General features: G+C 46.2%; 1 protein-coding gene across 1 annotated transcript in view; it reads left to right on the top strand.

Annotated features, from left to right (window-relative positions):
* Csmd2 (CUB and Sushi multiple domains 2) overlaps positions 1–16550 on the top strand; it is a 519739-nt gene that overhangs the window by 423461 nt on the left and 79728 nt on the right. Inside the window, exons 30-37 of the mRNA XM_048350831.1 lie at positions 67–261; positions 1130–1246; positions 2171–2284; positions 8563–8658; positions 9471–9674; positions 10077–10201; positions 10869–10965; positions 12454–12558. Coding sequence (XP_048206788.1) covers positions 67–261; positions 1130–1246; positions 2171–2284; positions 8563–8658; positions 9471–9674; positions 10077–10201; positions 10869–10965; positions 12454–12558 — 1053 coding nt within the window. The remainder of the gene's footprint in view (positions 1–66; positions 262–1129; positions 1247–2170; positions 2285–8562; positions 8659–9470; positions 9675–10076; positions 10202–10868; positions 10966–12453; positions 12559–16550) is intronic.

Genomic DNA, 16550 nt, shown 5'->3' with positions numbered 1-16550 from the left:
CCCATAGAAATAAGCTACTAACGAGCTCTTCCCCATGTCTGTGTATCTGCCTATCCATCTTTGCAGAAAACCCAAGGGAGTCATGTTTTGACCCTGGTTCCATCAAGAATGGAACCCGAGTAGGGTCCGACCTGAAGCTGGGCTCTTCTATCACCTACTACTGCCACGCTGGCTACGAGGTTGAGGGCACCTCCACCCTGAGCTGCATCCTGGGGCCTGACGGGAAGCCAGTGTGGAACAACCCACGACCGCTCTGCACAGGTGGGGGAGGGGTCGTGGGGAGGGCCACCTGCAGGTGGGGCTACTGGCCAGGGGGAGGGGAAGTGGGATGTTGTTCTCAAAGGTGACTCAAGCACTGCACTGCAAGCAGGGCCTGGGGAGTGTGGGTTAGCTGTGACGGGAGCCACCACACACAGGGAGTGGCAGTCCCTGTTGTGTGTCATCTCTTAGCGTAGCCTGCCCTCTCCTGCTCAGGTAGATGCTCGTGTCCTCAGTGGAGGCCTGCAGATATGCCTCTCCAGGAACATACACCAGGAGGAGGGGGTCAGGAGTGGTCCTGGGCTTGCTCCTGCAGCGGGGGGGGGGGGGGTCACTGAGGGGGGCAGCTCTGCAAAGGAAGGGGGCTTTCTCCAGTAGGCCTGGACAAGAGAGGCGGGAATGAGTGTCAGAATCTCAGGAGCATAGAGAACCCCCCCCAAAAAATTTATAAACATGGTGATCCCAGCAAATTAACAGGAGGCTGAAACACAGGCCCAAGCCTCGAGAAAGTTAGCATTCGCTATGGGAACTAGAGGCTGGAGGAAAAAATGTCACCACTACCTTCCCAGGTGTCTACCAGCCAAGGGGCAGCAGACAATTTCTAGGCCCACAGGAAAGCAGAAAAAGCTGTGCTCTCAAAGACACATGCCAGTGTTTAGTTACAAGGCAAAGGCTGGCAGGTGCCCAGGAAGGCCCTGTCCAGGCTAGGAATGGATGGATCTCATTGGACAGGGCCCAGCAGTGACCTGACTCCCTTCTCCACACTCCTAACTGCGCAGCTCCGGCAGCCCCGCCAGGCCCAGAGGCTCAGATGGTGAACAGATATTAACCAATTCAAGGCCACCTGACTCCTCTCTGGCTTCTCTTTCAGCCCCCTGTGGAGGACAGTATGTGGGTTCTGATGGAGTGGTCTTGTCTCCCAACTACCCCCAGAACTACACCAGCGGACAGTCCTGCCTGTACTTTGTCACCGTGCCCAAGGACTATGGTATGGGGTTTTTGTCTTTGTTATTCCTGACTCTTCCTCCTCATTCCAAAGTTCCATCTTCCCAGGCTCTTCCTGGTTGTCCACTGGCACCGTGAGAAGGGGCAGAACAGCCTCCCAAGCAGGACAGCCGAGTGCAGGCGCTCCCATGCAGGCAGCAGGAGACGTTCTTGCCACAAGAGGGAAGAGAGGCACACGTGGGATGGAGGGTAGCAAGGGTGAGATCCAGGGATGCTGTGACCCCAGGAGCTGGTGGCCTGGGAATAAGTGGTTGTGGGGAGGGATGGAGATGGAGCTGAAGTGAAGGTGTGGGAGAAGAGAGGGATGGGGAATGCATCACTCCAGTGTCTCCTCTGAGAACACAGCTTGTCCAGCAGCAACAGCTGAGGGGAGCCAGCTACTGCCCTGAGAACGCAGAGAAACCACCAGATCCCAAGAGAGCCAGGCAGAAAGACACAGAATTTGATCACCTACTTGGCAGTGGGGTTGTTCAAGAGTCCTGCCAGCCCTAGAAGCTGGTGACCGGGTGACCAGCCGGCTGCTTTTCTTCCAGGGGCTCCTAACAATTGTTTCAAAACATGATTAGTGTTGACAGTGGTGAAGGACCACAGGGTGCCCTGGCCATCTGGCAGAACCAGCTACCTGTGTCCAAAGATAGGCTGGGACGAGCCCTGGACAGGGCCTGATGTTTGAGTCATGTAGCCAACATTTAGTAGCCACCCACCAGGGCCATGAGCTCTGCTGGGTCCTGGGGCCCCTGAGATGTGAGGCACACTCCTGTTCCTGCCTCTCCCACAAACCCACAGCTTCCTCTGGTTGCCCCCATCCCAGCCCAGGGTCTGCAGATGCACAGCCCCTCTCCATGCTTCCACCCGCCCTCCCCTGAACCTTCCACCCTGACACCACCAAATTGTCTCTCCTCCACAGTGGTGTTTGGTCAGTTTGCCTTCTTCCACACGGCCCTCAACGACGTGGTGGAGGTGCATGATGGCCACAGCCAGCACGCTCGACTCCTCAGCTCACTCTCCGGCTCCCACACAGGTACCAGGGCCGCGTCAGCACGGGATGGGTGGCGGGGGGTGTGATATGCTGATATCTCTACAACACAACACCATGTATAAAAGGAGACTTCTCCCCATGGTTGTAGCATGCTCCTTTGGTTTACATTCAGACCCAACCTGTGTGTGTGTGTGTGTGTGTGTGTGTGTGTGTGTGTGTGTGTGTGTGTGTGTGTGTGTTGGTCCTGGGGCTTGAACACAGGACTTGGATGCTGTCCCTGAGCTCTTTCACTCAAGGCTATTGCTCTATCACTTGAGCCACAGCTCTACTTCTAGCTTTTTGTTGATTAATTGGAGATAAGAATCTCATGATCTTGGCTTCTCAGGCAGGCAGGCAGGCTTCAAACTTCCATCCTCGGATCTCAGCCTCCTGAGTAGCTAGAATTGTAAGTGTGAGCCACCAGTGCCCAGCTTTTTATTTTTTTTTATTGTAAGCATGTTACATTTTCATTTTCTCTGTGGAAAATTTAAGGGCAAGAAATAATCATTGTAATGGAGAGTTTAAATTAAAAACCACCCAGTAAGAACTACTAATAAAGTGTAATGTATCTCCTTCCAATCTTTATGTCTACTTAGGTTTAATCTTTTATGTATTTTATTGAATACATGATACATATTTTTATGAAAATATTCAGTATGAACTTTTCTCTGCCATTATATTTTTCTTGTATAATAGGATGTTTAAATGCTACTTAGTTGCACTCATACATTTATTTAAGATTGATGTAATGAATTCCCTATTGTTGAACATTTAGATGGTTTCTATATAGTCATTCACTGTATCATACATACATCTCTATACATATCTCTAACTGCAACCTTGGACTCTAGAAGCATAATGGCCAAGTTAGATTTGTGAGATTGTTAAAGCTTTTTATACAGATTGTTAAATACCCCTTGAGACAGATCTTGCTGTTTTGTTCACCAAGAGCTAGGAAGTGGGCAAGCTATCTTTTCACAAGAACTAGGTAATGCATATATTTTAAGAAGCAGCTAGGCTCTGGTGGCCCACACTTGTAATCCCAGCTACTCAGGAGACTAAGATCTGAAGATCATGGTGTAAAGTACATGCAGGCAGTCAAATTCATGAGACTCTTATCTCCCATTTACCACCACAAAGCTGGAAGTAGAGTGTGACTCAAGTTATAGAGCACCAGCCTGGAGTAAAAAAGCTAAATGACAGTACCCAGGTCCTAAATTCAAGCTAATTTTTTGTTTTTTGTGGTTTTTTTTGGCCAGTCCTGGGCCTTGGACTCAGGGCCTGAGCACCTTCCCTGGCTTCTTCCTGCTCAAGGCTAGCACTCTGCCACTTGAGCCACAGCGCCCCTTCTGGCCGTTTTCCATGTATGTGGTGCTGGGGAATCGAACCGAGAGCTTCATGTGTAGGAGGCAAGCACTCTTGCCACTAGGCCATATTCCCAGCCCCCATCAAGCTAATTTTTTTTTAAATCATCAATTTGCAAAGTAAAAATGGTTATCTCATTTTCTAATTTGCCCTTTTGATGACCCATTAGGTGGTAACCTTTTGATAATGTGTTTCTTGGTCCATGCATTTTTTTTTATAAACTTGTGTCTATTTCTCTTAAGACCCATGTTACTATAAGCAATAGTAATAAAAAGCTTTCTGTCTATATTAGATACTATAAAATGCCCTCTCCTCTAGTTTGTTATTTGCCATTTAATTTTCTTCAGGGTTTGCTTTAATGTCAGAAAAATCAAATTTCCCCTGGTACCAAAATCTATCTTATGATTTTTTATAGTTTTCTCCTTTGATTTATGCTGATCAAATAAATATTGCTCTGTTTTCTCTTTTTTAGTTTTTTTTTTACCATAATACCTTTGGAATTTATTTTGATTTATTATTTGATACAGATACTAACCAATTCCAGCCATTCATTTGTCCTAATAGACTTTGCAAAGTGATAGATTTACATATACTAAGTTTAGATGACAGTCCAGGTCTTTTCCTAGACTTTTTGTTTATTTGTTTTGTTTTTTGTTGCCAGTCCTGGGGCATGGACTCAGGGCCTGAGCACTGTCCCTGGCTTCTTTTTGCTTAAGGCTAGCACTCTACCTCTTGAGCCACAGCGCCACTTCTGGCTTTTTTCTACATATGTGGTGCTGAGGACTCGAACCCAGGGCTTCATGTATACAAGGCAAGCACTTTCCCACTAGGTCCTATTCCCAGCCCTCCTAGACTTTTTAATCTGTTTTCTCCAAGTGTATCTTGCATGAGTTTTAGTTAGTCTAATACTATAGTCATATTTAATGTTATATTAATTTTTAGGCTTGCAGTCTGTCAGTTCCCACAGTCATTCTTGATTTTGATTTTTGGCTATTTACTGCTTTACTTTTATATCCATATAAAATCTTGAACAGATGGGCTGGGAATATGGCCTAGTGGTAGAGTGCTTGCCTTGCATACATGAAGCCCTAGGTTCAATTCCTCAGCACCACATATATAGAAAAAGCCAGAAGGGGTGCTGTGGCTCAAGTCGTAAAGTGCTAGCCTTGAGCAAAAAGAAGCCAGAGACAGTGCTCATGCCCTGAGTTCAAGGCCCAGGACTGGCAAAACAACAACAACAACGACAACAACAATATATATATATATATATATATATATATATATATAGAGAGAGAGAGAGAGAGAGAGAGAGAGAGAGAGAGAGAGAGAGCGCAATTTTGTCATGTTAAAAATACATTGAGGGGCTGGGAATATGGCCTAGTGGTAAGAGTGCTTGACTCGTATACATGAAGCCCTGGGTTCGATTCCCCAGCACCACATATATAGAAAATGGCCAGAAGTGGCGCTGTGGCTCTAGTGGCAGAGTGCTAGCCTTGAGCAAAAGGAAGCCAGGGACAGTGCTCAGGCCCTGAGTCCAAGGCCCAGGACTGGCAAAAAAAAAAAAAAACATTGAAATTTCAACTGTAATATCTTAGAACTTATATATTCAACTGGAGAGAACTCACATGTATATATTAACACTTCTTTCCACCCAGGAATGTGGTGTGTCTCTTTGTAGCCGTTGAGAAGGAGCTCTCATTCCATTGAAGCAGTATTCATTTTTATTGACTTTATTCCTTCATGTTTCATGCAGACTTTTGTGGTAGTTTTGTTTTTTGCTTTATTATAAATGAGTATCGTAACACACAAACAAAAGTACACACAGACACGCATGCATTCACGCACATGCACGTGCATGTGCATGCACACACATGTGCATGCACCCTCTCATTTTATTTTCTGGCTGTTCTGTGTTAGTAAATTCCAAGACATTTTTGGTGTACTCATTTTGCAAAGGCAGTGAACCCTCACCAACAATGGTAACTTGGCCTCCAGGCAAGAAGCAATGCTATTTGCAAATAAATTTACTTCATTATTTTATTCCCTTCTCTTCAGTGGTTTCCCTTTACATCTTTACATGGCTACTGGTCTGTTTAGGTACATTATTTTAATCTAAATGTTGCTATGTGGTCTCTTACCAAGAAACTCATTCCAGAATTTAAGTTAGGACATACAATTTCTGTAATATACTATGTTGATACTGTACTGCAATAGAGGTTGCACCTCCTGCTTTTCTAATGTTTAATGTTGTAAACATAGCTCTCAATTTTTCTCAGCTTTACCAGAGATTTTAAGAGGTATTGTTTGTTAGTATTTTCTAATTAAATTCTGATTTTTTAAATTTCTTCATTTCTCCATTCCTTTGTGTCTTCAAATGACTTTGATCTTTCTGCTCTAACTTCACAAACTGGGAGCTTTGTTATTCATTTTCCCTGTGTATAAGAGCATGTTTGTAGCAATGTATGAAGTTTGAGCTTCATGCCATAGTAGGCTTTGATATGTGCTGTTTTTTGAAGTGGCCCATGCTATTCTTTTTACCTAAGGTGGTTAAGAATGTCACTCCCCACACACAAGAACTCCAATTTTGTCCTTATTGCATTAATTTTAAATTCATCTTATATTCATTCACCATATGGTTAGAGACTATTGTCTATAAGGTTTCTGCTTTGCTATTCTCATTTACACCTCAAAATGTACCAAGGACATTGCTTCTTTGAAAATTGTGTGAGTGTTTGAGCAGAATGTATGCTCTCTGTAATAGAAGCCAGCTAGTAAGAAGGGACATGCTCTGGCTTTATAGTCCCACTGGCTGGACTCATCTTTTTTCACTCCTTTGCTGGATTCCAGGGTGACTGTGGGCACAGTTCTTAACCTCTCTGAGCTCCAGTTTCCTCATCTGGAAACTCAGAGAATAAGAGTTCTCCCTTCTAGAGTTATTGGTAGGAGTAAATGAACTTTGAAGTAGCTATTTGATCAATTTTACTCAATTTGGTTATTCAAATTCCCATCTATTAGGGATTCTTCCTAAATAATATTTCAGTACTACTGTCTATACGTATACTCCAGCAAGGGTATAAATAAGGCTAAGGTGGTTTCCGAAACTGTGTGTGTATGTATATATGTGTGCATAGATAGACAGATAGATAGCTAGACCAACAGATGCATGTATACAGAAGTACAAGTACAGGTACATGCTCTATAGATTAAAAAATAGGTATATATGGTGTATCCATATATAAATATGGGTTTATAAGACAAACAGAAAGGAAAGGGGAATGAGGAAAGTAGTTAGGAAGGAAGGAAGTCTTTGAAGATTTTTGCCTATTCTTTGTTGTAATTCACATAAAAATATTTTCTTTGGCTTCTCAGAATACTCTCTTCCCTTAAAACTTAGAGATCAGCTAGTGACTCTCTCCAATAATCCTAGCTACTCAGGAGGCTGAGATCTGAGGATCACTAGTTTGAAGCCAGCCCAGGCAGGAAATTCCATAAGACTCTTTATCTCCAATTCACTACTCAAAAAAGCCAGAAGTGGCTCTGTGGCTCAAGTGGTAGAGCGCTAACCTTGAGCAAAAGAAGTTCAGGGACAGCACCCAGGCCCAAAGTTCAAGTCCCAGGACTGGCACCCAAGAAAAAAAAATTTCTGATCATTCCTTATGTCCAGTGATTTTGTTCTCTGCTTTTCTCTGGCGAGAGAGGCATGCAGGGGCTCTGTGAGGAGTACTAAAATGATCTGTGCATCTGTCAGCCCAAATGATGGGAGGTCAGGAGAGTGACTCTTCACTGTGCTCAGCTCCATTGAGAGGAGGAGCTGGGGAGAGCAGTGGTAATGAAACGGGCTTTGCATTCCTGAATTTCTTTTTGCTTTGATATCCAGAAGTTACCTGGGGTACTATCTCCCAACCAGGATCAGCCATCTGGACCACATGTAAATCCAGCTGTGCCCCAGCATCCTATAGCTAGCTGGTAGCAATATGTGCCTATTCCCAGGAACATCAGTATACCTACCAGTGGCTCCTTGGTGGGTCTAAACTCCAGCCTCCCCACTCCCCAGGAGCACACAGCCTCCCCCTCTTCATCCTTACATTTCTTCTGAGGATGAAATCTGCATCCACTCTCAGGGCCATGTCACTCCTGACCACCATACCCTCCCTGGGCTTCCACAGGCAGGTGACAGTGCACAGGATGGGCTTCATGGCTGTGGGTGCAATTGGTGCTCTCTTCCCCTCATCTTCCTTACACCATGCAGACCTTCTCCTATACCTTCTGCTGCAAAGGCTCCCTGCCTCCTCCAGCTCCCCCTGCCCATCCAGGTTTCCCTCCAGTTGCTGTGTTCTTGCTTAGATGCCTGAGACAATCCAACGTAGTTATTACCAGCATGCCCTTTTTCTCCCAAAGGGCTCCTCCTGTAAGAGCACTAAATTACAATGCATTCTGCTTACTGTCATTTTTCCCAGGAAGCCAAGGCAAGGGCAGTTTCTCTCTCCAGTGATTGCACCACCCTCCTTCCCCCAAATGGATGCATTTTATTAATGCATTTTTCATCAAATATTGGCTTTCCAACCTAAGTAGACCACAAGTCTGTGTGGTGATGGCCCTTCTCTCCATTCCCGGGGGTCAGCATATCTGGAGCAGCTCCTTTTTTTCCAGAAGGTCAGGTGATCTTCCAGTCTTGCGCTGTAAAATGTAAGTGCTGAACCCTACCACATCAACCTCACGGTGGTCACAGGTCTGGAGAAGACCTTGGATGCAAAGCCCTCTGTAGACTTGAAACTGTAAAAATGTGATGTGTCCAGGCATATGGAAGGAAGGAATCACTATCTGGGCATTGGCTGGCTGTCCTTCCCAGCCAGGGTTTTATCTTTGGGGCCTGACTACTGGTCTCACTATCCCCTCTTTACCCCTTTACTTGGCAGGAGAGTCATTGCCCCTGGCCACCTCCAATCAAGTTCTCATTAAGTTCAGTGCCAAAGGCCAAGCACCAGCCCGAGGCTTCCATTTTGTCTACCAAGGTATGTGGGATGTGGATACTGGAGGCTCAAAGGCCAGCTCAGTTCTTCAGTGATTCCATGACCCAGGAAACCAGGCACCTTTGGCCTCTCATCTAAGTCTCTTTTTCAAGATGATTTGAGGGTGATTGCTCCTACATGGGAAAACACAACAGATATTCTAGATTGAATGAGGAAGGTATTCGATACAGGAAGCAAATTCCTCCTCTATTCCTCCTTACTCTACCCTGACCATCCATCATCATCTGATACAGTCCATGTGACAGCCAGGGACGCCCACCTGCTCTTAAATGGATTATTTTTCTCATGGAGTTTAGTTTTGTCTGCAAAGCACAATAAAGATTGCCTTTTAAAAAAAAAAGGATAAGTGAACATCAGCTACTGCATGTCTTGGAGCCCCAGTTTGCTAATATATTAACTAAGAGTACCACTCATACATCATTGATAGGATTAACAGAATACAGAGTCATTGGTACCAAGCAGATTATCTTTATTCCCATTCTTTATTGACCCAGAAAGGCAAAGACTTGTAGCATCATGGTATCTACCTGCAGGCTCCAACCTCCCCTATCCTCTTATTCCATTATGCAAGAGAACAGCCATATTGTTTGGGCCCAGGTTCCAAGAATTGTGTATCTAACTACACACAGGAAAATGGCTGGGCCTTGTCCTGCAGAGCATGACTCCTACCCTGAGAGAAAGTGCTCTGCCTTCCCAAGGGGCTGGGACTGCCTTTGTTTCAGTCCTGTCCCATGTATCCCTGGGCCAGTGTTTCCAGGGGTGAGGCCTGCCCTCAGTGCCCTTGTCCTCTGCAGCGGTTCCCCGAACCAGTGCCACACAGTGCAGCTCGGTGCCGGAACCTCGCTATGGCAAAAGGCTGGGCAGTGACTTCTCCGTGGGGGCCATCGTTCGTTTCGAATGCAACTCCGGCTATGCCCTGCAGGGGTCCCCAGAAATCGAATGCCTCCCTGTGCCTGGGGCACTGGCCCAGTGGAATGTCTCAGCACCAACTTGTGTGGGTGAGAACCTGGACTACCAGGACGAGGGGAGGGAGGAAAAGAGGGAGGGAGGGAGGCCTGCAAGCAGGAGAGGCAAGCAGTCACCATACTTGGCCCGCAGGTATAAAGCAGCTCCTCCCAGCCCATGATGTCCCTTTAAGGCCAAGTTGCTCATCTATCTAGCTAAATGTGGTGGAGATAGGGAGGGCTGCATGTTACAGGAGGAGCTGGGGCCCAGGTCCCTGAGGGATGATTGATGGGACAAGTCATGGAGGATCCCAAGAACAGAAGGTGGGGGCCCTGCCTGAAGAAGCAAGCACAGCAGTGGCTAGGATCCTAGGGGAAGAATCTGGGGAGGCTTTCATGAAGAAACCACAAAGACATGCAGGAGGAGCCTCTGACCATAGCTGTGTTTCCTCCCAGTGCCCTGTGGCGGCAACCTCACCGAGCGCAGGGGTACCATCCTGTCCCCTGGCTTCCCAGAGACCTACCTCAACAGCCTCAACTGTGTGTGGAAGATCATGGTGCCTGAAGGGGCTGGCATCCAGGTAGGAGCAAAGAGGCACCTCAGGTAAATGGCTGCCCACAGGTGCTAGCTGTTGCCTGAACTCTGATCCAGGAGGAGACACGCAAGCCCTGCCTCTGCCCCCATGGCTAAGATGAGGCCTCCTAGGTGTGGACTACCAGGAACCCACCTGGGGCCGCACACAGGCAGCCTGGGCTGTGGAAGCTTAACTCGGGCAAGGGGGGGGGGGTGCAAAACTGGTATTCAGGAATAAAAGCTAAGTGCAGGGAGGTGCAGAAGAGAACCCAGGGCCACCAGGCCAACAGAGAGCAAGCTGAACCTGAGCTGGACACACATGACCTGTGGGGAATGGGTTGCTGGCTCCTTGCTATAGCATATCTCACATAGTGGAGCCAAAAGTGAAACCCAAAGAATACTCCAGAGGTGAAGGCCAGCTGGACTGAAGCATATCTGCTTCCAATTTCAGTTCCCCATTCTCTACCTTGCAAAATAGCCAACTGTCTTATGATGACTTATTTCACACCTGTCTTTCCCCCTAGACTGAATTTGTTGGGGGTAAATACTGCATCTAACTTAATAGGAAGAATCTAGCGGGATATTGGGGCTCAGAGTTGGTGCTTGATAAGTTAAATAAACAATGAGAAGGGAGGGAGAGAGACTCCAACCATTCAGTGCATTTCCCTTCCCAGATCCAAGTCATCAGTTTTGTCACAGAGCAGAACTGGGACTCCCTGGAAGTGTTCGATGGGGCAGACAACACTGTGACCATGCTCGGGAGCTTCTCAGGTAAGCCAGGGCATCCTGGTCAAGACCATCATCACCACCATCATCATGATCAACATACCATTTATATGCCATAAACTCAGCATTTTTAAGTATGTGCTCCAGTAGGTTTTTACTTTATCCACAAGATTACTACTGACCGGTTGCAGAACTATTTTATTACTTTGAAAAGAAATCAAGTACTGAGCTGGGGATATAGCCTAGTGGCAAGAGTGCCTGCCTCGGATACACGAGGCCCTAGGTTCGATTCCCCAGCACCACATATACAGAAAACGGCCAGAAGCGGCGCTGTGGCTCAAGTGGCAGAGTGCTAGCCTTGAGCAGGAAGAAGCCAGGGACAGTGCTCAGGCCCTGAGTCCAAGGCCCACTGGCCAAAAAAAAAAAAAAAAAAAAAAAAAAAGAAATCAAGTACTACCAGATACCCATGGCTCGTGCCTGAAATCCTAGCAACTCAGAAGGCTGAGGTGTGAAAATTATGATTCATAGTCACTCTGGTCTGCTACATGATGCACACTTCCATTTTGGATTTTTTTTTAACAACTTGAGGTATGGCTCAAGTAGCAGAGCACCAGCCTTGAGCAAAAAAAAAAAGCCAAGTGTGAGCCAAGTGAGGCCCCGAACTCATGCCCTGGTACTCTCTCTCTCTCTCTCTCACACACACACACACACACACACACACACACACACAGAAACCAAGTACCCCTTGTCACGCACTATTCTTCCCTGTACTCGCCCAACCTTGTGTGTCTAGCTTGTTTCATTTGATGTCTCATCTTCAAAGTTCACAGAGTAGTTTGGATAGTACTTATTTTGTTGATCCAGTCATCGATTGAGCATTTGAATTGCTTCCAGTTTGAAGCTATTATGATGAAAGCTAGTATAAGCAGTCATGTACAAGTATTTGTGTAGCATCTGTTGTCAGTTCTCTTGGATATATATCTAGAAATGGAAGTACCATATGATCACTGTTTAACTTTTTTTTAAGAGCCACCAAACTGTTTTCCAAAGTGACTATGCCACTGCCCATTCAGTGATGGGCTTCTGCCTGACTGTGGTGTTTTGCTCAGTGGCCAAACCAATCAGCTGAATCTGCTAGTCCCAGACTCCATATTGCTGAGATATAAACAGGAGTCATGTACTCCCAAACAAACTGTCTACACTACTGGGTTACCCAGATAATTATGCATGTCAGCGTCATTTGGAAGATGGCTGCAAGTGAACCAAACTCACAGACTCCCTGAGAAGCACATCCTCTGGCTGGCAAAAGGCTCTGGCACTGTTCATCTTTCAGGAAACAGTTTGGATTCTCTACTACTATGGCCATTGGAGTCCTGACACCCTAAAGGGTCTCATTTGTCATTAAGTGAGTTTGATAATTGGGGGCACTTGGGGACCCTAGGAAGAGAATGTTAGTAAGCATCAGAAACAAGAAGAATGGGGAGGAGCTGGAGTTTAGGTCATGCCTAAACAACCTCTGGTTTCCTTGCCCAGGAACAACTGTGCCTGCCCTTCTGAACAGTACCTCCAACCAGCTCTACCTTCACTTCTATTCGGACATCAGTGTGTCTGCTGCGGGCTTCCACTTGGAGTACAAAAGTGAGAATATGGGTCTCAGGGCTGGGCAGTGTTCTGAGAGGAAATGGGTGGCCACTGCTGCCCACTCTGAGCAGGGCTGTCCTAGTCTGTGTATTCTCCATCCCACTCAACCCAGAGAAGGATGGTAGTAAGGCTTAGCATGGCTCTGAAACCCCCTCAAACCTGTATAGCCAGCAAGTATGGGAGATCCAGGTCCTCCCAGTGTCAAACCTACGTGCCGCCTGTGTGTTCCCATTGTGTCCACTTTAAAAACAGGATTGGGCTTGATCTTTGGCTTCAGCCCCAGGATATAATTTGGGTTGTATGAAAATGTGGTTGGTCTCCCTCTCGAGTTTTCCAAGCTGGCCTTTCAGATCCCTGATTCAGTGGTGCAGTTGTCTTCAGAGTTCCTTCTCTCTTTGGTGATTGCATTCCTCATCTACAAGATTCTTTCCTCCAGTCTCACTCCTGTACTTCCTGATTTGCAACCAGAGTGGCCATGACTAAACAGAAAGATGTATGGATGTGCATCTTCTGGGGCATAAAGAGGTTTCTGAGGATACTGCCTCCATTGTGTGACTTCTTGCCCCACTTCCCTCTTCCACTGGGGGGCAGAAAGGTATAGGTGGCAGTGACATCTTGTCACAGGTGCTGGGTTTTGCTCTGCTTGGGTAGGCCCATCCCTTCCAAATCTGCCAGAGAGAGGTAGACGTATGAGAGCCATGTCACAACATTACAGCTGCTTTTGTGGATATTTCAGATGACAGACAATGATTCAAAATAGGAGATGGTGACTTTTACCTGGGGAGGATGGAGAAGCAAAGGTCACAAAGGGGCAGTGAGTTCCTACAAAGTTCTATGTCTGTGTTAAATAATCACAGAGCAAAGGTGAATCAGACTGCCCTCACAAGCACAATGCTTAGGAGGAAAGATGGGCATAGAAACAGTTATATTAGTGAAACATGATGTGTGAAAGAAATTGAGAGGAAGGAAGCCACACTTAGACAATTATAGCCTTGCAGAAGGGGATGCCTGAGTCATGCTTAGAATGAGAAACCAGAAGGACAGGAAGACAAAGTTGGCTCAATTGTCTGTGACAACATAAGCCAATGCAGAAGGAAGGCTCCAATGGTGGCACAGGCCCTAGGGGGTCATCACTGGTTGTCATATAGATGCCCATCTGGGTCTTCTAAAGGAAGGAACTTTATCCAGGTAGTTGAAGGAAGACCAAATGGTCCCCAGGATGTTCACCACCTAAATATCTGAACTGTGCTTGGTAGGACAGACCTAGGACATCTTGAAGCAAAAAACCCTGAGGGGTAGAAGGTAGCACAGGATCCTCCAAGACCTTCTTGCCCATGGTTGTCTAGGGTTTTGATACCTAGTGGAGTGAAATAACCCTGAATTTCTTGAATAATTCGCATTTTTCCCTTTACTCTCTCTTCTTGGTTCTCTCCAGATTTGTTTCCTTATCCAACACTTTAACTTGAGTCCTTAAGTGTTCTATAGAATCATTGTTGTTCTTTCTTCTCCCAAAGTTGTTATCTTCCTTCCTTAAATCTTATTCTTCTAAGGCCTCATTCCTAGGAACAACTCCCTCCCTCTTTCCCTATTTTTCTTGTCCATGGGAGCTGTTGGATCTCATGTCCTGTCCCCTTGTAATGGGAAGAGCTGGGGAAAAGTATGAGCCCTAGGGGTATTTGGAGACTGAAGTTACAAGATTCTGTGGTTATGTTTTATTGATAATCTACAGAGGGTTTGAAAGGTGGAAAAGGCTGTTGTTGTAGAGGCCCATTAGTTCCTGGAAGTATGCAGCGAAGTCACATCTACTACTGTGATTCATACTTAATTTTTATTTAATTGAAATTGAAATGGAACAATAACTTTCAAAAGTAATAAATTATATATGATATTAAATAATTTCCCTTCATTGAAAGCATGGCTTAAATAAATAAAACCAAGAGGCACAGAATACGAGAAAGTAAAATGGGCTTTTGTCAGTCTTCTCCATTTTACTTGCTTTGGCTTCATCTTCCCCCCTGTTCTGCTTTTCCTCCCACTACATTCTTGTTCCCTCTTCCTCCTTCTCCCTTCTTCCCCCTCCCTCTCCATCTGTTCACCATCTTTCTAGTGATAGGCATCACATAACAAAGTTATGGCCACCCAACTAAATACTGAGGGTCATTTAGTGAGAAAAAGGCCAGGAGAGAGCTAAGGCGAGGTACTTTAGATGTGATCTGATGATGATTTTAATCCTGGTCTCGGTATCTTTTGTCTTAGCTACTGAGGTTTTGGACATAGACCCTAAGAGGCTTAATTCCCAAATATCATATTCACATCTTAATTCCCAAAAATCATATTCACATATTCACAAAAACTTCCTGGGGAGGTTGAGAGGTGATTTCTGAAAGGATATCAATGTCCAGTGTTTCGGTAGGGTTTGGGCTAGGCAAGTGGAAGCCTCAGTTAAAATGTAGTACAAACATACTTACCCCGGATAGCACCATGTGGAATTGTGTACTTTGTAATTTCATTCTGAGTCTCATCTCTGAATATGGCATCTGAACTCAGTTATTGCACAAGAAGGTGGACTGTTGTTGGTTGGCCAGTGCTTTCTTATTTGGTTTTCCCATGGGTGCCTGTCCCCTTGCAGGCTCTGGGCATACATGGGCTTCCCAGGGAGCCAGTATCCCTCAAGAGACCCACTGGAAGGCAGATGCCCCCTCTCAAACTCCTAGGGTCTTACAGATACCCAGTTTGGAGCCATTCACACAGATGGTGGACTCCTCCACCCTCCACTCCTGCTGCCCCTAGTAGAGAAGTACACTTTTGAGTTGGTAGACAACTCAGGGTTTGGCCACACACTTGCTTCCTCTTATGTCTTCTGGCCTTTGCTCCTGGAGAAGTGCACAGCACATGCAGACTGCTAACACAGAGAGTTTTTGTTCATGCATCTTAAGTGTACACATGGGGCTGAGGAGAAGCACAAGTCCCTATACAGGAGACATGGTACTCCTGTTTGCTGTAGGAGTCACTAGGGTGAAGGAGACTTCAGGAGGGGAGGCAGGGAAAGCAGGGGATGGGGGTAAGGCATGAGCTACTGTGGCCCTAGGGTTTGGCCTCCTTGTTGGCAGACTTGGAGTCAGATTGAGCTGCGCCTCAAATCCTGCTCAATAGCACATGGCTGGACCACTCTTGGCCTGTGTCTTCACCAATGGTGTAAGAGTTAAGACCTGCTTTAAGGGACCAAGTTGAGGCATGTGACCCACTAACGGTGCCTTGCTAAAGGGACATACTCAGTGGCTACTGCTTCTTCAAAGATGATGTGAGCAGCATCAAGGGAGGAGGGAGCAGAGGAGGAAGAGGAGGAGGAAGACATTAAGATAGATGCAGTAGCAAAGCAGTGTGTACAAGGCCATGTAACAAGGACTGGATGAATTTGAAAAGCCAAGAAGGAAGAGTAAAGGAGAGCTTGAGAACTCATGGAGGTGATTTTGAAAACAGATATAGACAAGATTGTAAACGTCCTTGGTTTCTGAGTGGCAGGCCACAAGAGCCCATGTCACATTACTAAGCAAGGAAGACCACAATTCAAAGAAATGTTAACAGACATCCATTTCCTGTGAGGCTAGGTGGACTGTTACAGCTGTGATTTAGGGCAGAGGACAACAGGAGTCTGGCCTAGGTCTGACAGTGAATAAGGGCCAGCACTGAACATGGGAAGTGAAGTACTAGTGAAGATCCATCCATCCCGCTCCCAGAATGGAGCTGGCCTAGCCTTGAAAACAACAGAGAAAAAGACAGCAAAGAGTCTTATCCATTGGCAGACTTGTCTCAGGAGGCTCTGTCCCAGAGAGGGAGACTTGAAATGAGATCTGAGCACCATGGAGGTGCCCAACCTATATCTACTCCTTGCCCTTCTTGCCTTCCTGTAGCCTCCCTCCCAAGGTTTAAGCCAGCAGGAACTGTCTCCTTAGAGCAAGGAAGAGGAAAGGAAGTTGGGAGCCAGTGTC

Source organism: Perognathus longimembris, chromosome 7, assembly GCF_023159225.1.
Source record: "Perognathus longimembris pacificus isolate PPM17 chromosome 7, ASM2315922v1, whole genome shotgun sequence".
Taxonomy (NCBI): Eukaryota; Metazoa; Chordata; class Mammalia; order Rodentia; family Heteromyidae; genus Perognathus; species Perognathus longimembris.
Note: the sequence above shows the minus strand (reverse complement) of the source record. Positions and strands in the feature narration are given on the sequence as shown.